This window comes from Leptopilina boulardi, unplaced genomic scaffold, assembly GCF_019393585.1.
Source record: "Leptopilina boulardi isolate dan_hultmark-lab unplaced genomic scaffold, ZJU_Lbou_2.1 LbouV2_214, whole genome shotgun sequence".
NCBI lineage: Eukaryota > Metazoa > Arthropoda > Insecta > Hymenoptera > Figitidae > Leptopilina > Leptopilina boulardi.
This window is the reverse complement of record NW_026137768.1, coordinates 3,890,449-3,915,299: the sequence shown is the minus strand read 5'-3', so window position 1 is coordinate 3,915,299 and position 24,851 is coordinate 3,890,449. Positions and strand designations below refer to the sequence as shown.

The 24,851-nt window shown below is 25.4% G+C and overlaps 2 protein-coding genes across 5 annotated transcripts; one reads left to right on the top strand and one right to left on the bottom strand.

The window, feature by feature from the left end:
* Positions 1-75: 75 nt before the first annotated feature.
* Positions 76-1,224, bottom strand: LOC127279040 (uncharacterized). The gene is made up of 2 exons (XM_051301138.1): positions 922-1,224; positions 76-207 (listed from the first exon to the last, which is right to left on the bottom strand). The coding sequence occupies exons 1-2, from the start codon at positions 1,222-1,224 to the stop codon at positions 175-177; spliced, it is 336 nt and encodes a 111-aa protein (XP_051157095.1). The 3' UTR covers positions 76-174.
* Positions 1,219-19,146, top strand: LOC127279038 (armadillo segment polarity protein). Of its 4 annotated transcripts, none has more exons than XM_051301134.1 (9): positions 1,219-1,367; positions 2,635-2,692; positions 3,493-3,723; positions 3,821-4,884; positions 6,581-6,922; positions 7,451-7,624; positions 7,840-8,142; positions 10,386-10,482; positions 17,054-19,146. In XM_051301134.1, exons 2-9 carry the CDS (start codon positions 2,656-2,658, stop codon positions 17,236-17,238), a joined length of 2,433 nt encoding a protein of 810 aa, XP_051157091.1. In that variant the 5' UTR covers positions 1,219-1,367; positions 2,635-2,655; the 3' UTR covers positions 17,239-19,146. The 4 variants fall into 4 exon arrangements, with proteins under 4 accessions (XP_051157091.1, XP_051157090.1, XP_051157093.1 ...); XM_051301133.1 differs by having other exon boundaries at positions 17,051-19,146; XM_051301136.1 differs by lacking the exon at positions 10,386-10,482 and having other exon boundaries at positions 17,054-17,212.
* Positions 19,147-24,851: the final 5,705 nt, after the last annotated feature.

Genomic DNA, 24,851 nt, shown 5'->3' with positions numbered 1-24,851 from the left:
GTCACTTTTTTGTTTTCATTTAAATGTTTATTTCTCTCAAAGCTTATAGGTCAACAAGGTACGCTCTTAAAAAAAAAAAAAAAAACTAATATAGAACGTCCGAAATGTTTCACCCCTTCTCGGAAGTTTAAGCTGCTTCTACAATTTTCTTTTCGTTGATTGGTATCACTGTCACTAGTGTTTTAAAATTCTCGGTAAAATTGAAACCTGAGAATGTAAGAAAGAAAATTGCGGTAAATTACCGAAAAAAAAAGAATTTATGAGAATATTCATTTAAGTGATTGATAATTGCCTTTTTTAAATTTAAATATGTATTTTTATAGTATGTAAGTTATAAATAAACGACCGACATGTTATTAAATGAATAATTTGAACAATGAATATAATAGACTGTAAGGGTGCAGTCCCATGGAGCAGATTAGCAGAATAGATTTCAGCCAATCAAAAGTTAGTCTCTCGCGGCAAATTTTGCATTTCCGTTAGAGACTGTTTTTTTATTGGTCAACGTCTAAGCTGCTAATCTGCTCCATGGGACTGCACCCTAATTTTCTCTGTGTTCTTACTGACAAGATGACAGTCGGGTATATATGCCTGCACTTTTATCATTGTCTAACACGTGCGTCGTCATGGCAACATGTGTGTTAGACAAGGATAAAAGTGCAGGCATATAAATGTACCTGATTCAATATAATAATGTAATATTATATCAATATTAATATATTAATATATATATTATATATTGTAACAAAGATATTTTTCATTATAATAATAATTATACAGTCAGGAACATATGTCTGTACTTTTATCCTCGTCATACACGTTGTCATGACAACGCACGTGTCAGACAAGGATAAAAGTATAAGTAAAAATTCTCATAAATTCTCAGAGAAAAAACGATCCGGTAATTTACCGGTAAATTACCGTAATCTTCTTTCTCTTCTTGACGTAATTTACTGTCTTTAGAACACTAACTGTCACTAAATAGGCATATTTATATATAAACAATAAACACTTTTTGTTATTATTTCGTGTGTAATTAACAAATCGATTCAGAATATAACAATTTTTTACTCTAACAACGAAAATGGAAATACAATGGAAGAAAGAAAATGAGAAATACCTGAGGAGATTTTCTAGATGTTTGCAGGTGGCGCTGCAATTGTTTGGAGATTGCAGTGGTATAGCCGCCGACCGCTGATGCAGTAGCGCGTCGGTCTCCGCCATTTTTAGTTGACGAATTAAGCATCTGTAAAGATCTGCCTGATTGCGTGAAGAAGATAAAAGTGATTTACATAAGTGTCTAATTAATAATATTTCTCTGTGTTCCGGTCATCGGAATTCCGCTATTTTTCATTAACTGAAAAACGGTAAGTGAACGCAAAGTCTCGTGAGTTTCTTATAGAATTATTTGAAGGTGCTTTGAAAAAATGTTATTCGTGTTTACGCTGGGTGTGTCAAAGCTCTATCGCCCCCCCCCCCCCTTACTCCCTTCTGCCATCCCTTTGAAAAATCCCATTCCTCTTTCTTTACCCCTGTATCTGATGCTGCAGTACGCATACTTCTGTCAACTACCACTACTAATTTGACAGAATACGAGATGCAGTGCACGCTTCGTCCCTTTGTTGTGTGATGCGTCGCCTACGCTTTAAACCCTTCCCTTACTAAAAAAAATCGAACCGACTTCTCTCACATTTTGCAGACTCCACTTTCTCATCTTATAATAAAAAAAAACATATTCACTTTTCTTTTGTTATTCTTTTGTTAAAGACTTTAATAATTGAAAAAAAGGAGTAAAAGTTTAGAAAATTTCTACGTAAGTTCACCGATTTGTCAGTGAAATGTTTTGTGAATCTGTTATCGTGAATATGACTAGTATGGATGAGTCGTTTATTTTCTTAGAATGATCGTTATAATGGTACAGAACGCCGACATTTCTTCTTTTGATTTTCATCACCTACAAAGAATCAATTGTTTTTGTGAAATGTTCCATGTTTCATTTTTGGGGTCGTTTATTTTTGCAAATTAGCGTTTGTTTTTGGAGCAAAAGTAAATTGACATTGTTAATCAGTTTGGATAGAACAAAAAAGTAAACTGACTCAGTATGACTCAAAATTTACATATTTAACGTGTGTTACTTTTTTTCAAAATGAAGTTTGTTTATTGTTTTTAAATAAAAATATTTAAAAAAGTGGTAATTATCGTTTTTAGAAGAAAATATTTTTAATTTATTTTCAACTGAATAATTAAATATTATAATTAGTATCGAAATTTTTTTTTATATATAACATTTTATTTAAAATAAATAAATTTTTATTTTTAATTAAATTACACAAAAAAAAAATTAACAATAGCAAAAAAGATTTAAATTTTGAAAAAAGAATTGAAAGAAATGTTTAGGTTCATAAATTTTTTTTTCTATTTTGAATAATACACTCACAGTAAATATTTAAAGAAAGTGGACATAATTACTACTATCAATGGATTATAATTTAGAAGTTAATATCCCATTGTTAAAGGGACATGTTGTTTTATTACCCTAACTGAGAATTTAAATCTCAGGTATTAATACTCTCAGCTGGGTATTTCCTTTATTCAAATTTAAATATTTTTACTGATGTAATTGTTTATCTTCAGGTGTGGAAATCCGTCGGAACCATGAGTTACCAAATGACATCAAATCAATCCCGACCCAGTGAGTATATTTTTAGCAAAAAAAAAAATTAGTATTTAATAAATTTTAAAAATTAATTTTTTTTAACTTTTTGAATGAACGCAACTAACAGCTTATCAAAAAATAATAATTTATAACGTCAAATAAAATGTTAATTTTTAATAAATTTTTAATTTTAATTTAAGGTATTTTTTTTTTACAATTTTCGAAGGTAAAATTTCCAATAGACAAAATTTAACCAAATTTTTATTAAATAAATATTAACTTCACTAAATTATTATTTAACTAAATTCTAAATAAATTATTCTAAAATCATTTTATTTATTCTTCTTTTATTAATAAAATTGTTACTTAAAAAACAATATAAAAATTTAAACAATACTTTTTAAATTATTCAACAATTAATTATAGTGTTCAAAGCCCAAAAATTAATTGAAACTTATTTTGAGCCAAAAAATTGGTTGATATTCAGTCATTTTGGTTTTAAAATGTAAACGTAGTCAAACGTTGTTTTTTTTATGTGTAATAAGTTATAAGGAATATTTATATGTCTCAAATGAATAACTATAAACATATAAAACAATATCGTAAATTGGATTTTTTTTAATCATACATTTTATAAACTCAAAAAATCATTTTTATAAATTTTCGAACAAGAAAAAATATAAATAGACAAAAAAAAAAAAACAAAACACCGATGAATATTGAACTCGAAAAATATGTACTAATTTTCTTCTAAATGGAATTATACAAATATATATAAAAGAATCAAGTAAATGATGAAAATACGACAAAAATTTCTATGCAAATATTTATTTCAGTGTCGCATGGAAATTATCAAGGTCCTGGCGACCTGCCCATGGGATCAGCTAAAGAACAAACACTTATGTGGCAACAAAATTCATACATGGGTGATTCCGGTATTCATTCGGGAGCTGCCACTCAGGCTCCTTCCCTTTCTGGAAAGGAAGATGAAGAAATGGAAGGAGATCAGCTGATGTTTGACCTTGATCAAGGCTTTGCACAAGGATTTACTCAAGATCAAGTAGATGGTAAATTTTATAAATCTTAATTTCAATTTTGATTAATTTGGAAAAAAAAAATTAAAAATTGTCTTAATTATTAAATACCGTTGAAAAATTGTTGTAGAAATGAACTCTCAGCTGAGCCACACTCGTTCTCAGCGAGTGCGAGCTGCCATGTTTCCCGAAACACTTGAGGAAGGAATCGAAATTCCATCAACACAGTATGATCCAGCTCAACCAACAGCAGTTCAACGATTGGCGGAGCCAAGTCAAATGTTGAAACACGCTGTGGTTAATCTCATCAATTATCAAGATGATGCTGAACTTGCAACCCGAGCTATTCCCGAATTGATTAAACTCTTAAACGATGAAGATCAAGTCGTTGTTTCTCAGGCAGCAATGATGGTTCATCAACTCTCAAAGAAGGAGGCTTCGCGTCACGCTATCATGAACAGCTCTCAAATGGTGGCCGCATTGATTCGCGCTATTTCCAACAGCGACGATCTTGAATCCACTAAAGCTGCGGTTGGCACTCTTCACAATTTATCACATCACAGACAAGGTTTATTGGCAATTTTCAAAAGTGGAGGAATTCCAGCGCTCGTCAAACTTCTCAGCTCACCAATGGAATCAGTTCTCTTTTACGCTATCACAACTCTTCACAATCTTCTTCTTCATCAAGAAGGTTCCAAGATGGCCGTCCGACTTGCTGGTGGTCTACAAAAAATGGTCGCTCTTCTACAACGAAACAACGTCAAGTTCTTGGCAATTGTCACTGATTGCCTGCAAATTCTTGCCTATGGAAATCAGGAGAGCAAACTTATTATTCTCGCTTCTCAGGGACCCATTGAATTGGTTCGAATTATGCGTTCATATGATTATGAAAAGCTCTTGTGGACAACATCAAGAGTTCTTAAAGTTCTATCAGTTTGTTCGAGCAATAAACCAGCGATTGTTGAAGCTGGAGGAATGCAGGCATTGGCTATGCATCTTGGTAATCCAAGTCAGAGGCTAGTACAAAATTGTCTCTGGACACTCAGAAATTTATCAGACGCTGGAACTAAAGTTGATGGTTTGGGAGTTTTGCTTCAAGGATTGGTGCAAGTCCTTGGATCTAGCGATGTTAATGTTGTTACATGTGCCGCTGGCATTCTCTCCAATCTTACTTGCAACAATCATCGTAACAAGGTAAATTATAATTTACCACTGGTTCGAATAATTATTGTAAACTTAAAAATTTACATTTAAAAGTTCCAGTCCTCGGTTTATACGAATTTTTTGACTTTTTTTTTCGATGTTTTACAAAATTTTTAAACAAAATCCGTCTTTTTTTAGTAGACAATGCAGATCTTCTTTATTTCAATTATTTTACACATTTTTAACTGAAATTCTTCTCTAAATTAATTCATTTCAATAATTTTAATCAAATTCAATTATCTTAAACTATTTTATTTATTTATTTGGTTTTATATGTATGACCTTTCGGCCTTTTACATTTCCCATACATAAATGGTTTTCTCGATTTTTAAGAAAATGACAATTATCTTAAACTATTTTTCAATTCAAATTTTATGAAATACAATAATAATTGTTTAAAATTTAAAAAATATCAATTCATAATCACTTGAAATTCAATTATTTTTAGAAATTTAAATTTAAAACCTTCTGAAATTTAGTTATTTCTAAAATTTTCCATCTAAAACATTTTTCAATTAAAAAATTTTTTTAATTCAATTTTTGTCTGTAATTTCTAATTTAATTTCTTCAGCAACAGAAATGACCGTAAATTTTAATCAAAAATCAGTTGAAGTTATTTTCAAAAATCCAAATTGTAAATCTTTGAAAATTCAATTACTTGAAAAAAAATGTTATCTAAAATTATTTAATACATTATTTTCAATTCAGTAAAATTTAATTAGGTACTGTCTATAATTTAACAAAATGAAATTGACAATTATTTCTAAAAATTTCAACTGTAGCTTTAAAAATTTATTAATTTTTAATGATTTTTATACTATTATTTAAAAATTCAATTATTTCTAAAAATTTCAACTGGTATCTCTTCCAAAATTCAATTATTTTTAATAATTGTAATATTTCTTTAAAATTTCTCTCATATTTCTTTAAAAAAGTTTCAAATAAAAACTCTGAAATTGAATTGTTTTCAGAAATTAAAAAGTAAAATTACAACAGTTTAAATTTGCAGAAAATTTATTTCAAATTTAAAATCTTCAATTTAATTTTTAAAAAATTATTTAAAAATATGTTAAACTTAACCTCTTAACTGCGATGACGAAGATTTGACGATCAAAATCTTCCTCATCAGCAGTTAAGGGGTTAATTGTTGTACGAAATTTTTTTTTACCATTAAAACGAAAAAGTATGCCAAACTTTTAATTTCGAATAAATTCTAAATAAATCAGACTTCAAAAAAATTTTTTAATGAAATTTTAAGAATTTTTGTTTTAAATTAGTCCTACTTAATTAAAATTATGAAAATTTGTCTTAGTTCGGTCCTGAAACATTTAAAATAAATTTTCCTGATAATATTCTTATAAAATAATTATAAAGGAATTAATAAACTGAATTTAATATCTAATAACATTAGTTATTTAAAGTTAAATATTTATTAACTAATTAAAAGTTAAAATAAAAAAATCGACTTTTTTTTAAATGTAAATCAATTAAAACAACTTATTTTCGCCTTAAAGTCAATCCGAGGACTAAATAAACGGTTAAAATTTAAAATTGGGAGGAAAAATTGAAATCTTAAAAATTGATATAAAGGAAACTGAAATTAAATAATTAATAATAATTATAATTAATCGATATTTAAATTTGAATTATTAATTTAAAGAATTGTATCATTTTTTTTTTTTAACAGGAAACAGTTTGTCAAGTTGGAGGAGTTGAAGCTCTGGTACGTACAATTGTTAATGCTGGTGACAGAGAAGAAATTACGGAACCAGCTGTTTGCGCTCTACGTCATTTGACTTCCCGTCATCAAGAGGCAGAAATGGCACAAAATGCAGTGCGCATAAATTATGGTATACAAGTTATTGTAAAACTTCTTCAGCCACCATCTCGATGGCCATTGGTAAAGGCAGTTATTGGCTTGATTCGAAATCTGGCTCTATGCTCAGCAAATCATGCTCCACTTCGTGAACACGGAGCAATTCATCATCTTATCAGGCTTCTCATGCGAGCGTATCAAGACACTCAGAGGGTACATTATTATCATTTTTTATTATGGATATTTATTTAAACTCCTATAAATCAATTGAAAACAAATTTTAGAACGAAAACAACATACAAAATTTTTTTTTTAAAAGATTTTTCTAAAAAATAATTTCTAAAACTTTTTTTTTCTAACAAAGTTTGATTTCTAAAATTTGTTTTCTAACAAAGTTCAGTTTCTAGTATTTATTTATTTACATATAAACGGGCTTACAGAGAAAGAAAATTTAGCCCTTTTGTACCGAAGTACTAAAATTAATGAAACAAAATATAAATGTTTCTTAAGAACTGAATAATAGTAATATGTTTTTTGTTATTCGCAAGCAACTTCGAAGAAGTCTTGTTAGTTTTTTGTTATAAAGTCAAAATAGAATATTTTAATTTAAAAATTTTCATGTTCTAAATTTCAATTTAAAAAAAAATGGTCGTAGAATTGATTGCAAGAAAAATTTTGCCATAATCAATTTTTTTCTTGAATTTTATATTTTTCACATTAACCAATATTTTTTTGTTTTAGCAACGGTCATCCGTAGCTAGTGCTGGAAGTCAAGCAACACCTGGAGCCTATGCCGATGGAGTGAGAATGGAAGAAATTGTTGAAGGAACTGTCGGAGCTCTTCACATTCTCGCTAGAGAATCACACAATAGAAGTGTTATTCGATCTCAAACTGTGATTCCAATATTCGTTCAGGTAAACATTTTTTTCAAATTGAATAATTATTTTCTGTTTTTATAATAAATAAATCTCAGCGTAACTAGTTACACAATTTTTTTCATATAAATAAAATAACTGTAAATTAATATAAATTGTCTTAGAATATATTTTTACACTTTATTTTACTTAATATTCTCTAATTTTAAATTGTTTTTAAAAGAATTAATTAAATTTTTTTTTTTTTTCTTTAGTTGTTGTTCAATGAGATTGAAAATATCCAACGCGTGGCGGCTGGAGTATTGTGCGAATTGGCAGCGGATAAAGAAGGTGCGGAAGTGATTGAACAGGAAGGTGCAACGGCGCCTTTAACTGAACTTCTTCATTCGAGAAATGAAGGCGTTGCCACATACGCGGCAGCAGTTTTATTCCGCATGTCGGAAGATAAGCCGCAAGAATATAAGAAAAGGCTCTCCATGGAATTAACTAATTCACTACTCCGTGAAGACACTAATTTATGGAATGGAGGTGATTTCGGAATGGCTCCTGATTTACAGGTGAGAAAATTTTATTTTATTTTAAAGTCTGTAATAGTATTTTAATAGATCGTTTAAAATAAGTATTTATTTATATGTAAAAGCTTTTATTATTTTATTAATGTCGAATGTTCGTAAGATATAATTTCAATGAGTGTTCTTTATCGGATATGAATTTATAAATATTTTTTTTTAGAAACATTTTTCTTAAAAAGTAATTTAAAAGCACTGTTTACTTTATAGAATTGTTTTTTTATATAATTATTTTATATAATTATTTTATATAAAGATTGTTTTGCATTGTTATTTATCATATTTGATTCATTACGCACAACTAATTTTTAACCTAGGAAGCACTAGCACTTACAAAAATCACGCGATATTTCTGTGTTCATTTCTTTAAATAATTCACTATTAACCACGCTTTTTTGTATTAAAAAAAAAGGTGTTTTTTTATAAAATTTTCTAATAGTTCAGTACCGTCATAAAGTATATTAAACTTTGAAAAGCTGTTAAATTAAGAGCTAAGAAAAGTTTTAATAAATGATTGATAAGTCCATTAAATTCTGCATAAAAAGAGCTAAAGAAATTTCGTTTTCAGTAATTCTGTTAAAATATATTATGAAATAAATTAAACAAATTAAGTTATTTTAGAAATTTTGAATTTTTTTTTACGAATTAGAAAATTCTTTCATTGTGTCATTCGTAGCTCATTTTTAGAACCGTACTTTTAATTTATTTTTAAAGTACATTAAAAGGAAATTTGAATAAAATTCTTGCCTTGGGTTTTTTTTGAAGTTTATTTTAACTACTTTATGACGGTAGAAATGGGGAATTAGAGCTACTAAAATTAACATAAAAATCAAAATTTTTGATTTGTTAAAAAATATATATTTAAAACTTATAAATTAATTTTTTGCTTTAATTGTAATTCTTGGATCGTAATGCTAAATTTTCAAAAACTTTAGAAAAACGAAATAATTGGGATCGGAACAATGATGGCTCTGGTTAAACATTTTTTTATTATTTTATATTAGTAATGATTTAAAAATCATAAAAAAATTTATATTTATTTTTAACTTTTACGTATTTTAAAAAGTAGTAAATTAAAAAATCTAATCTGTAAAGAAAACAAAATTTGTTCTTTTTACTTATAAAATAACATTTTTCCAGTTGATTAATTAAATCTATTAATTTCACAAGAATTGGTTTTGCAAACAAAAAAAAAATCTTAAAAGCAAAATTTTTCATTCAATATTTTCTGTGGTAAAATATAATATGCCGGGCATTTAATGCATTTTCTCTATATAAACAAATTATCGACTTATATTAAATTGAATATTTAAATTTTAATAATTTAATTTTTTTAATTATATAAATTTAGAATTTATTTTATAATATTCGAAAATTTAAAATTAATTCTATTTTATATAATTTATTTAAAAACGTGTACCAAAGTTATTTCTTTTATGACGTCAAGACTGCCGATCCCAATAAATAGGCATCAATTATGGAAATGAGACATTCCAGGTCAAAAAGATCAAAGTTGTACCTTGAGGTTTTGAAATGTATTGAAAATAGGTTATTTTGTTGTATTTACCTATTTTTTTTTTTAAATTCTATTTTTAAAAGTTTTTAATCGATCTTGCTGAAAAGTATATGAGAAATACGAAAAGTTGATAAATTTAAATTGTATTAAAAACTAAAAGTAAAAAAGTACTTTACTTGTTTATTTTTAATACTGGATTAGTTTTTTTTACGAAGGGAAGATTATGTGAAATATTTCCAAAGGGTACCAAGAGAATTAATAGTTTTTTGAATTATAACCATTTTTGAAAACTGTTAATAATAGAAGAAAAAATTCAAAATATATCTTAGTTAAATATTTAAAAAATACGTTAATACTATTTCGTTATATAATTAAAAAAGCGAATGAAATGTAAATATATTAATTGTTGTGCCTGATGAAACAACTTTCTATAGAAATAGGCTAGAGAAATTATTATTTTTCTCACCTGCATGAGAATGCTCTTTAAATTGATATTATATATTTTATCATATAAATGTGAAAAATCGATTTTTATCAGTTTCAATTAAAAAAAATATATATAGAGTTAAATAACTTTCCGTTAAATGTAGTAGTGAGTTTATCAGTTTTTCACTAGTCAATTGACACCACTGAGCTTCCTACAGCGATCCAAGGAATCACGACACGCTTGTAGTTAATAAATTTTGTGTTGACCTTTGCTATACCTACTCTCTAGGACATTCTTGGGCCTGATCAACCCTATGACGGTATGTATGGACAAGGACCCCCAAGTGTCCATAGCAGTCATGGCGGACGAAACTATCAACAACAAGGTAAAAAATTTCTTTCAAAAATTCACTACTTGCTTCTCTCTCAAGGATAGTTTTTTTAAAATTTCCCCAAATACTATATTTTCAGAGATCTGACAATAATTTATTTTATACAATTACTTTTTTTTTAAAAAAAAATTTTTATTATAAATTTTAAAAAAATTTTTTTTATAAATTGTATAAAAAAATAGTTTATAAAAATTATAACTGTTTTTTATATTTTTTTTCAATACTAATAGAAATGATATTAAAATATACTTTGTAGCCCTATTGGTTTTTATTGTTTTCTTTTTAAATAAATAATTACAGGCCTCGGATTGTATAACTTTTCCGATTTATTCTAATAAATGTCGACTTTTTTGACTTATTTTACAAAGTAAAATTAAAAATTAATTTATTTGCATAAATCAGACTTGAAAATTTTTAAAAAAAAAAGTAATTTTCATATTTTTTTATTTGAAATTTTTGAAATTCACAAAAATTTGTTTCGATTTTTAAATATTAGGTAAATAAAATTATTAATAGAAATAAATTATTAAGTAATAAATTTTATTTATAAAAATTTGAAAAATCGACTATTTCGAATTTTTTTTTTCTAATTTAAATTGACAAAAACGACTTTTTTTTTGCGATCCGAGACCTGTAAATAAAGTCCGCAGAATAACTGTATTTATTAGAGTAAATAAAACATTTTTGAAAAATCTTTATTTAAGATTATTGTGAAATATTAATCTAGTCTTTTATTTGTAACAAGTTATTTGACTAACAGAAATGCACGTGAAAATGTATATATTTTTCAACCTAAACTTTGGTAATCTGACTACAATTCTCACTCTATCCTCATAGATTAAACTCTGTATTTATATAGATTATTTAAATACGTTAAATTCTTAACTCTTTGTTATTTTAACAGCAGCTTAACCCTTGGACTTAAATTTAAGTACATGAGGCATTCTATTTCAACTCGTTCCACCTTCAAAAGACGATCGCTAGCAGAGCGTTTTTCAAGAGATTTTTATTATATAAAAAAGAAAATAATCTTATAATGTTATACACTATTTCGAAAGAGAATTTAATAATCTTTCGATTGGTCTTAACATTTTTTTAATTTTCTCACAATTTCATACAGAAATCTTGATTTGAAATATAAAACTCATGATATCTCAAAACATCCCCCCTTCAATTTTATTTTAATATATATGAAAATAAAGCTTAGTTTTTCTAGTTTCAAATTCCGTTTGGTTTATCATGGACATTTGTGAGGATTTTTGGATAACAGTGATTCAAAATATTATGTGTTTTTGAAAACTTTGACACGAAGTATGAAGTTGAATCCTAACCCGCATTCAACCTACGTCACACACGAATTTCATTGTTTTGAAAAAAAATCGCAACCTATAATAATAAAAATTTTCTGTAAGGGGATTAATAATATCGTATTTATTTTAATAAAATGCTTTTAAGTGATTTTTAAGTTTAAATTTAAAATTACTCACCAAATTAATTTTTTAATATTAAATGCAATTATTATTGGAGGAAAATTTTAAATAAATACTTTTATTTTATGAAAAAAAAGACATTTTTTTGTAGGTTAAACGAAACATTTTTTATTTCAGCAAAAATTAAACACAGAAGAATTATAGTCCTTGAAAAAATACTAATTTTTAAATAACAAATTTTTTTCTTTATTTAGTTTTGAAAAATTTACTTTCCTCGGACGAAGAATATTTTTTTAAAAGCATTTGTGTTTCAGAAACAGGAATGAAGGTGTGATATTTTTGTGTTCCTGAAATTGTTTTAGATTCATTAAATCTTTTTTTAAGAACTCTTGCTTAAAAATCTCAGAAGTACAAAAAATTAAGAAAATTGTTCTCATATAGCAACAATTATTATCACGGTGCAAAAATTCGCAATATTGCGTATACTAATATTGCTTTTTATTTGTCTCTTATAAATAATAAAAATTATGCTAATGATAGATAAAAGCTATTAGAAGATTAAATTAAAAATATTTAGAACACATTTATTCAAATTATTTATTTAAAGATAATTATTGTATAAATAAATAAATATTTCAAATAAATTATTGTACAGGTTGTGATTTTTTATCAAAACAATGAAATTCGTGTGTGACGTAGGTTGAATGCGGGTTAGGATTCAACTTCATACTTCGTGTCAAAGTTTTCAAAAACAGATATTTTGAATCACTGTTATCCAAAAATTCTCACAAATGTCCATGATAAACCAAACGGAGTTTGAAACTAGAAAAACTAAGCTTTATTTTCATATATATTAAAATAAAATTGAAGGGGGGGTGTTTTGAGATATCATGAGTTTTATATTTCAAATCAAGATTTCTGTATGAAATTGTGAGAAAATTAAAAAAATGTTAAGACCAATCGAAAGATTATTAAATTCTCTTTCGAAATAGTGTATAACATTATAAGATTATTTTCTTTTTTATATAATAAAAATCTCTTGAAAAACGCTCTGCTAGCGATCGTCTTTTGAAGGTGGAACGAGTTGAAATAGAATGCCTCACATACATCTGTCACGAAAATCTCGCAGTAACATATAGGTGAAATTTAATACTTATGTGGAATGTCATCCTGCATTTTGTTTATTCCATGTTAAATGCTTGTGTGTTAATCCAATTTACTTTTGCATGCTTGATTGGTCATTTTTCCCAGTCTCTTTTTTTCCATTATTCAGAATGTCTCACACGCTTTTTTTTATGAATTGCACGACTTGATTAAATTTTCTCTTTCATGTTCATCTTTCGTCTGTAGATTAAATTTTTCTTTTACAAAAATATTTGTTTTTCTCTTTTTTTTTAAATTGTTTTTTGTTTATGTATTATCGTTTTTCTAGTATTTAATTGTATTTTATAACAGCAGTTGTCAGTCTCAATAAAATAAATGAAAATTTGTCACATATAAAAATTTTCTCAGCATGCAATTTGTATTACAATGTGATTACAGTATTTACTTAATTTGTATATTTGTGATGATATTTAGATTAATTTTCACTTTAAAAATTAAAAAACAAAAAACCAATTTTTAGACTTCGATCATTTTTAAAAATATTCTTCGTTTAATGTATTTTTTTTAGTAAAAAAATAATTTAAAAGTAATATTGAAAAACCAAGATCGTAGTTATCCGCTTCACATAAAATTTCCCCATTAACAATTTGACAGTCAATAAACTGTCTGTGTACGATAAAGATTTTATGTATTTTCCTTTCCCCTTGGCCAAAAAACCGCAGGCAAATACAAGTTATGGATTCAAGGGAACTATTTCTTGGGATTTCATATGTAAAGAATAAGAGGGAATTTAATATTTAAAAATCCTACAGAAGGATATACACGGAGGAATAAAATTCAAATTTAATTTACATTATTACTTTTATTTGTAACCGCGTCTGGGAATTTTTACGACCAAAAAATCGATTTACACTTTTTTTGCAATTCTAATAAAAAAAAGTACGTTGATTACAAATTCTATGTCACATTTAAAAAATTCAAATGGAAAATTTTTTAAAAATTGATTTGATCTGAAGCTTGAAATATTTTACATATTTTATCATTTATATATGTATATATATATTTTTTTTTTTTTAAATGTTATATACCGTGGATGTACCAGTTACTGTCCATGTCCCAATTTCTGTCCATTTTACAAATATCTCGTATAGTAATTTAAATTATTTTTTAACAATAATTTATTCCTTTTGTCACACAATCGACTTATTAGTTTAAGTAAACAAATAAAAGAAAATAATTTTTTTATAAATGTTATTTTGAAAATTAAACTGGACGGAAACTAGGTCTTAGGTGGACGGTAACTGGGACATCCACGGTATTTTTTGTCTGGAAATTACGACACTTTTTTTTTTTCTTTAAAGTATTATTTTTATTATTTATTTAAAGTATTATTTTGTTCCAAAAATATTTCAATTTTTTAAATACATTGCAAATAAATATTAGGATGAAATTTTAATATTTATTTATTATGAATAATATAAAAAATATAAAACATGATTTTTTAGAAATGAAATAATTTTCTGAGAAATTCGTTGTTCTATGATTGTCCAATTTTCAAACTATTCTATTCAAGTTAAAATATTTCAAAATAAAAATTACACATTTAAATTACAAATTGAATTCAAAGCAGTTCCAGCATAAATTTTTTTTATTTTAATATACTTTTCTATTATAACTCTATTTTTGTTAAAGAAAAAAAAAAAGAAAGAAAAAATTCCATCTTCCCTGTTTTAAAAACATTTTTCCACTATGAAGCCTTGCCTCTAGTACGTATATACGTTATTAGGTATTTTGCCTTATGACGTCATACGATCTCTGGAGAGACAACAAAAAATTTTTTTTATTTATTTCACAATTTTTTTTCATTTTCATTAAAAAAAAATATATATGTGCGATTCCAAGTGAGATTTTGACTTTTTCGGAGTAGGTTAACCGATTGCAATGAAACTTTGGAATTTTGTTATATATGGTAAGACTAATCTTTAACGTAAATTTCAGCCTAAAATATTTGTTAGTTTACGAGATTTGCAATAATAACAAAAAATTTAAAACTGCTATATCTTCCGTTCTAATAAACGGATTGAGGTCTACTTTTTTTTAAAATGTCAAGGAAAATGAGAGGAATAAATCTCTTTCAGAACATTTTTTTATAATTTTACAACTAAAAAAATTATTAAATAATAATTGAATAACTTTCGCGCGACTAACTAAAATTCAATCACTTAAACGCTAAAATGATCTTACCTGTGTTTTCTTTAATGTTCCAAAGGATTTTTATTGTAAATGTAAGTTTAACTTAAGAAATTTTATTAATTTATTAGTATAAACAATTGAGATTTCTGCTAGTTGACGTGCAGACGACATTGCGCACGCAGCATTCTCACATAGCCAACTGACGTGATTCGTGGACTAAATTGGCTATGTGAGAATGCTGCGTGCGCAATGTCGTCTGCACGTCAACTAGCAGAAATCTCAATTGTTTATACTAATAAATTAATAAAATTTCTTAAGTTAAACTTACATTTACAATAAAAATCCTTTGGAACATTAAAGAAAACACAGGTAAGATCATTTTAGCGTTTAAGTGATTGAATTTTAGTTAGTCGCGCGAAAGTTATTCAATTATTATTTAATAATTTTTTTAGTTGTAAAATTATAAAAAAATGTTCTGAAAGAGATTTATTCCTCTCATTTTCCTTGACATTTTAAAAAAAAGTAGACCTCAATCCGTTTATTAGAACGGAAGATATAGCAGTTTTAAATTTTTTGTTATTATTGCAAATCTCGTAAACTAACAAATATTTTAGGCTGAAATTTACGTTAAAGATTAGTCTTACCATATATAACAAAATTCCAAAGTTTCATTGCAATCGGTTAACCTACTCCGAAAAAGTCAAAATCTCACTTGGAATCGCACATATATATATATATAATTAAAATAACTTACAATAATAATAAGTATTTTAAATAAACAAACTTTTATTATTTAAATAATTTGTTATAAAAGTTATATTTAAAAAAGTTCTGCTAGAAATTTTTTTTTTGGAAAAATAAGAATTAGGACTCGAATAATTAAAAGTAAATTATTATGCAAGATCAGAACTAAAAGAAATTCTTACAATATTCACAATCTTTTATAATAAATTCTTCAAATTTAAATTCAAAGAATAATTTTTTAACTCAGAAATATTCAAAAGTTATTATTTTTCATAAACAAATTTTGTACTGAATAGTCGAGAACAAAAAAATACTCTTAAAAATTGAAAAAGATACAATTTTAAAAAAAATTTAATTTTTCAAAATTATTAGAAATTTATTTTTGAAAAATGTCAATTTTTGAATATTTCTGAGAAAAAATTATTTTTTTTTTTAATTTAAAAATTGAATTATTTTGAAAATTTTTAAAGTTTTTATAAATTTTATGATTGTTTTGCTTTTGTTCTAGATATAAAGAATTCAGCACAAAATTTGTTTTTAAAAAATAATGAGTTTTCAGTATTTCCGGATAAAAAAAAATTTCTTGGATTTTAAAATCAAATTTTTTTGAAAATTTTTTTCTATTCGTTGAATTTTATTAAAAAATACTTTGTTCAAAAGTTAATAAACAAATAAAATTTTTATTTTTTATATTTTTTAAACGAATTATTATTTAACAAAAACACAAAATCAGAATTGTAGAGAATTTTTCAAAGAAAAAAATGAACCATTTATAAAAATTAAATAAAAAAATTCACTAATTTTTAAGAAAAAACACAAAATGTTTTTTTTAAATTATTATTTAACAAGAAATTTTAATTCAAAATGTTTTTTGAAAATTGTACAACTGTATTTTTTTGAATTTGAGTGAAATTAATTTTAAATAAGTATTTAGTTCTGACCAGCTTGCCATAAATTAACATAAAAAAAATTTTTTTTTTAAAAGAGTAAAATTAAAAAAATATATATTTGTTGTCCCTCTAAATTTGAAGATTCTGTGAAAATATCACCTTATAGTAAAAGTGTTGGATAATAAATATAAATTCTTTCAGCAGGTTATGACCAGATACCAATAGATTCAATGCAAGGATTAGAAATAGGCGGCGGTTCTACTTATGGTGCAATGGACACTATGGACGTGGCACCAGAAGGTGATCTCAGTTTCGATCATCTCGAAGAACTTCCAGCACCGCCTCAAGATAACAACCAGGTAGCAGCCTGGTATGACACTGATCTTTAAAAACATACCACTGTCTCCATAGGAGGAAACCCTTCTTTGGATTTACCGCGAAATTTTAGTTAAAAACCATTTTTATTATCTTTCGCATTATCTAAATGCGGTTTTTTTTTTTTATTTACTCCGAGCCTTGTATCCTTTTAATTAAAAAAAAGTAGTTTTACGAATTCGCATGAAAGTTGATCAATTCGCACAACAGTTGTAGTTTCTTTACACTGTTGAATGAATGAATTTTTAGAATAAAGAAAAAATTGTGAGCAGAGCCATATATGATACGTAACGTTAAAAAAAAAAAATATCGTGCTGCTCCATAGGCGATCTATACTCGCTTTCCATACCGATCCCGTAGTCTAGAGACTAAGAGAAAAATCTATTTTGATTATTATTCACTGAATTTTATGAATCCATCACGATTCTCAAATAATCTCAAAAGATTTTTCTCCCTGTAATAATTAAAATATAATAAATGAAAAATCACAAAAAAATGTATAAGTTAGTCTCAAAGCCATTGTTGGATCGAATGTAGTCAATGGCAAGTACTTTTGTACGCTGTGCATTTCTAGAAACGTAAATCCTGCAATATCTTTGCGATCGAACAAAAATATGAATACAATTTTGTACCTTCTTTTTTTACATGAGTTCTGAATTGTTAATATACTATAACGCGAAAAAAAAAATGTAGTTTTTAGAAAAAAAAAACTAACTGACAGGGTCGAGAAGATTCTAAATACGAAGGCTGCTATTTCGTATTTAACGAACATTTCAGTATTTTATTTAAAGTATCATCGCAATTGTGCGTAGATCTGTCATTAAGAAAACTATTTTATACCGCGGACGAGGGACAAAGTTTTAAGTAAAAAAAAAATTTTATCAGCAAAAAAAAAAATTTCAACTTTTTAGATTATATATTATAATTATATAGTTGACATTGCGTTAGGGACCATTTCTTTTTGATTCATCGACCAGAAATTTTTCAAAGTACGTAGCACAAATAACGTATGTGAGGGTAAAAAAGTCGAAAATAATTTTTATGCTTGATTTGTCTGATTCGAGACATCTAATTTGTTTGTATTTGTCAGATTGACTCTCATCGGACTTATCAATCATTTTTTTAATTCGACTCTTTGCCTTTTTAAAAATCATTATTTTTATTATTATTATTATTATTATATTATTATTATTACTATTATACTTTATGAATTTTTTATTATTATTACTATTATCATTATACATTATTACCAATATACTAACATTTATAAGCCTTACTAACCAAAAGTACTACTTAGGCTAAAGTGTTCTGTATTACATAAGTAGGAAAAAATTCACATTGGTATTGCGATCTCGACTTCAAACTCTGACTGATCGACTTCTTTTTTTAAAAAAAATCCATAATAGAGGAGCACTCGTTTTTAAAAACAATTTTTTTCAGATCAAATTTATAAAAATTGAATATAAGAATCGATGGTTTTTTTGAAAAAAAAAAAAAAAAAAAGTATTATAATTGTTATTTTATAAAATTGTAATTGTGCAATATAATTCATTTTGAGCTTTGCTGTTCATGAGAAGTATTTTCTTCTCTGGAAGTGAAAGACGAGTGAAATCCCGATCCATTTCACATTGCTTCCCTTGAAACGTTGATGTCATTCGAATATTGATGAAATACAATCATATACGTGTAGGCATAACGATATCATTGAAACTCTGCATTATGCATTATACAGGGTAGTAACACTTAATTTTTATTATCAAATATCGTAGCTGCGACGGTATTGGCCATTCATTAATGTTATGATATGGTCACCGTTTCGCACGTTGTCGATGTGTTAGATTTAAGTGAGAGACGTAATTCGTACATATGTACTATGTATATGTATTGTTTAATTGTCTATACAAATAAAGTAAGTAATAGAATTTTTTTTGTCTTTTCATTATTTTATTTCATGTCCCAAAAATCTATTAGAAATTTCCATTCGTCGTGGTTCTAGAAATTAATTTGAAATTTTTTAAAGTGTGGATAAATGAGGGTTATAAAGAAGCGTTCAATTTTTTTTAACAATTTGTAAATTTAAAATCAGTACGTTTTACAGACTTCGGATTGTACGACTTTTTCTGACTATTAAAATGCAAATTTTTCGACTTATTTTACAAAATACTTATACGCTTTTAAAAATATGCAAAATAAAGATTACGAAATTGCATCGTGAATATTCTATTTTTGATTAATAGCACCAAAAAAAAATTTATTCTATAATATTATTGTCAAAGAACTTATAAATTCATCGATTTTCAAATATAATATAAAAACTAGATTTTTTTAAAAATACTTCATCAATCAGATGATTTTCAGTGGATCGACCTACTTTTTTTAAATTTAAAATTTTTGAAATTCTGGCAAATTTGTCTCAGTTCAATTTTGAAATATTATCAAAATAAATTTTTTTGAAAAATTTCTATCCAATTCTTCTTATTAAGGAATTATTATTTTTTTATTTATTTATTCATAGTCTTCCGGTTTTGGACGAACTTCCGACTTACATTTTATATATTCCACATATTACATTAATTAAATTGCACAAAATTAATTTAAATTAAGATATGAATAAATTGTAAAAACCTTTTTTTAAATTAAATTTACAAAATAAAATGTTCAATTATTTAATTTATTAATTAAAAACAAAATAGTTATGACTTTTTTTTAGAACAAACTGTAGCTTTTCCAAAATTCAATTATTTTTAAGAGTCAAAAAAAGATAAAATTAATAATTTTAAATAAATTTTTAAAAAAAATTCTTGAAAATTGAATTATTTAAAATATTTTCAATAAATTTACAGTTGTACCAAAATTTGGTCGAACTAAAAATATAAGATAAGAATTTAGTATATCTAGCACACAATATTGAATCAATATTTCAGAGCGAGGTTGGTAGATATTATACAATACAAAGTATATTATATCTATATTTTAATGATAGAATAAAAACGTCAAAAATCATAATCAATATTCACCTTTGTTATCAAAACAGTTAAATAGGAAAAATTTAATTAAATTCTCCAATTAATTTAGATCATTACAATAAATATAAAAAAAAAATCGGAAAATATTTCTTAAGTCTATATCAATATAAGGAAAAGTAATTAAAAATGTAATTAAAACGTTCTTTATGGAGATATATTGGAGTTCTCACACATTTTAAAATTGAAAAAAAGACTGAACACATTTTTTTTTTTAAGTTTTTTAAAGAGAAAATATATTTGAAATTCAGCGAGCGTGAATTTTCACTCAAGCAATAAATTTTCCATATTATTTAAAAATGTCTATAAAATACAGAAGTTGCAAAAAAAACGGTTTAATATGCCTCAAGTAATTAGGTGCTGTGTAATCAAGAGATGCACTAACGGTATCAAAATCAATTCCAGAGGTAAACACGATGTAGAAGATGCGTTAACAGTTAACAAGTTGACGTCATAAGTATTTACGCGAGTACACAAACGGAAATCTACTTCTTGCAGAAATGTAGTTAAACCTCGTCAGCAAATTATTTTTCACTGGGAATATTTGTATGAATGATCAAAAAAAAAAAAATATATATAAATAGTAATTAAAATAATGTCAAAAATACCAACTTTGATAAGTAAAATTCTTTAAACAGGTTTTTAAAAACATTTGATTAAAAAATATAAATACCAATTACATAATTTTATAATGAAAGAAAAAAAATATAAAAACAAAGGCGAAGAAAACGAATTAAAATAAGAAAAATATTCACCAGAGTGAGAATATTTTAATATTTTCAATATTGTATATTTTTTAAAAATATTTTTATTCAATTTCTCCACTTTATACTATATTGAGTAGAAAACCGAACTTTTATTTGACCGAATTTTAATTTAATAATATTTGCGTATAACCGAACTTTTGTTTTTTCCTTTAATGAAATTGTTATTTAATAGAATTATTTGATAGAATTTTCATTTAATTGAATTATTTAACTGAATTTGATTTTCATCGCTTTTCATTTAACGAAATTATATTGAGCTAAAATTTACAATGTCAAACCTGTCGATTTTCAAAATTGTTACTTTCGGTTTTATTTCCATATAAACGGACTTACAAAAGAAAAAAAATTTATATCAAGAAAATTTTGAATTAGAGAAATTCTCAAGATTTAAACTCACAAAAATTTTCAAAACTAAATTGTTCTCTATTTTTACTGAATTTTTTTTTTATTTTCAAACAATAATTAAATTTTACAGAATGAAAAATCATTTATTAAAACATTTTAGATAACCTTTTTTAAAAATATATAATTGAATTTTTGAAGAATTTGATGAAAATTATATTAGTTGACAATAATTTCATAATTAATGTAAGATAACATTTTTTAAGATAATTGAATTTCGAAAGAGTTCATAGTTGAAGTTATTAAATTTCAGAAAGTTTTAGTTAAAAAATGTTACAAATAATTAAATTTTTGATGATTTTAAATTGAAATATTTGAAAATAATTGAATGCAAGTGATTTTGAAATTTTTTGTCGATTTCCGTTGCTGAAGAATTTATTCAAAATTAAAGACAAAAATTGAACTTAAAAAATTTTAAATTGAAATTGCTTTCAGATAATTAAACTTTCGAAGAATATTATAAAAATCATTAAAAATAATTGAATTTCGGAATTGAGTTTTAATTGAAATTATTAAATTTGAAAAAGTTTTAGATGGAAAATTTCAGGTTTTAAATTGAAATTTTTGGTTAAATTTCAATTGAAATAAAGAAGATTTGCATTTTATACTAAAAAAGACGTATTTTGTAAAAAAAAATGTCCTAAATATTAGATTACAAAATCAACTTTTTTTTTTTAATGTAAATCGACTTTTTTTGCGCCTTAAAGTCGATCGGAGGCCTGTATATATTTAATCTTCCATTTTCTCACGTTCACAGCACTAATTTTTCATACTTTCTTCACGCATGTAAAGGCAAGTGAAACAACTGTGAACAACGGTTGAGCGGTAAATAAGCGCACCTTTCTTGGGGTTTTGAATTGACAACCGGTACAGCTGTGCATCACTGTTTAGGTCGTTTGTTGTCCACATGTGAGTCGTTGATTCTATTTCGTGGAAACAGAGACTGAATCCAGAAGTAGAAGAAGACCTCCTTGGAAACAACGAGGATCGTTTACATTGAATGCCTCCAGGAAAAACACGAGTTACTCTATACAATCCCTCTTAAAAGAAGAAAGAAAAAAAAAGAAGGAAAAAAAAAAAAAAAACTGTCCAACGTCGGTGGTAATTTCATCTCTTCCAGCAGGTTCATTACATGTCCTACATTGATCCAAGTAACTAATCGATCAAGTGTATCCACTCTGGTGCCAGCAAATAATACATCTACTTTAATCCCCCTTACTCCTTTTTTCTTCCTAATGCATTACTTTATTTTTATTCTTTTCTTCCTCTATATAGATTATCACAAGGTTAAATGGACTGTTAATAATATGCCCTGGGGTGTATTTCTATTTTCAATTTTTCAAAGCCGGAAATAATATATGAAACTAAAAACGTGAGCCGTGAATATTGAAATATTCTTATCGAAAATTTCTTTTTAAAAAATTTCCTCGAGAAAAGAAATTCTATTTTTCTCGGGATTCTGAAAATTTATAATTTAAAAAAAGTTTCTATACTTTATATACAAACTTGAAAATAATTTATGGAAATAAAGCTATAATTGCGGAAATACGGAAGCGACTATTTTTCAATTAGTATATCTATAATGTAAAAATTAAATTTTATTTTTAATATTTTATTTCAGTTTTTATTTAATAATATAAATAATTTAATTCTAATAATTAAAATAAGTTTCTGAAATTGTTAAACAAAAAAAAAATAAAACTTTTCTGTTAAAGTTATTACACTGAAAAAAAATTTAATCACAATTTTCTTGATAATAAAATTGGTTAATTTTAAAATTAGCGTCACTTTCTGTCAATTGTCGGTCATATGCAGTTTCGGACAAATGGAAATTCGGCGTTTAAAAAATTCTATCAAATAATAATTATTGAGAATAAAAATTAATTGAGAATTCTGGAATTTAAAAATTCGAAAAAGAATTCTCTTGAATGAGAATTCATTAATATTCCGTTAAATTAGAATTAAAAATAAAAAGTTGAATGAAAAGAAATCTTATTCGAGATTATTGAAAAAATTCTAACTCCTATATATATTTGGTGCGTGGAAAAAAGTGAATTAAATTTTCTAAATTATGTTATTGACAATATTTAGTGCATTTTTATATATATATATTGTAGAAAGTGTCTGCTATTTGCTTTCTAATATATACTTAAAAGGAAATTCGCATTGTTTTGTTGAGTGAGTAATTTCTTCCCCCTCAGTAGAAGGTTGTCAAAGACAACCTACTTTCAAGAACACTTGGTTAATTCACGCAAGGTACATGCATATCCAACCACTTGGTAATTAATCGCTTGATGAATAAAGCAGGTGTGCTTGTATTCTTTTTTACAACACACAGAAATATCTAAATACAAGTTTTATTGTTATACCCATATATACATATTCAAAACTTTAAAGACAATTATCATTAAAAAGATTTCAAATTTGTTGAAACCCTAAATAATAGTGTACAGTGATTTCTATTTTATTAGAAATATATTACTTTTTAAATGTGAACGTTTTGTCATATATACACTTAAAAATTGTTGAATTATACAGAACGAAATGCATTGAAATAATATATTTATATTGAAAGAGTTTTCTTGTGCAATGGATTCATTTTCTTACAATTATATTATAACGTAATCGAATTTGCATCACGATTTGTATATAATCACCACCTATAGCCGCAAAGATACACTTTCCAGTGAATGGAAAATATTTTTTCTTCTCTTCATTTCAAGAAACTTTCTTTCAACTAAAAATTCATTTTTTTTCCCCTTATAATTTAATCCTTTCTACGAATTTGTTGAATGTTTACGCTTCTTTTCAAATCGTTAATTACTTTAGTAAAAATTATTAATTAATTTCTTTCAAATTAATTTTTTATTTATTTTACGCTGAAGAAAAATTTGATTCAAATAATCGGTTACTTGTGATTATTATCAAATAAAAATTTATTTGTATCAAATAATTATTATTTGAGTCAATTAAAAGTTATTTATTTTAAATACAGAAATTATTGATTTAATTACAATTTATTCAGGTCTCGGATCAACTTTAAAACGCAAAAAATCGTTTTACTCGATTTAAATTCCAAAAAAAAGTCGATTTTTTTGTTGTTAAATATAATTAGTTAATAAATATTTTACTTTAAATTAATAATGTTATTAAATATTAAATTAATTTTATTAATTCCTTAATAAGAATAATTCTCTAAGAATATTATCAAGAAATTTTTTTTTTTTGAATATTTCAGAAACAAACTAAAACAAATTTTCAAAATTTTAATTAAATAGGATGAATTTCTAAAAAAAAAATAAATGAGTTTTTCAGATTTTTAAATTAAAATATTTTTTTTTTTTATAATTTAATTGCAGAAGATTTTAAATTTGAAGTAAATTTTTTGCAAATTTAAACTACCCTTGTTCTTTTAAAATTTCTAACAATTTAATT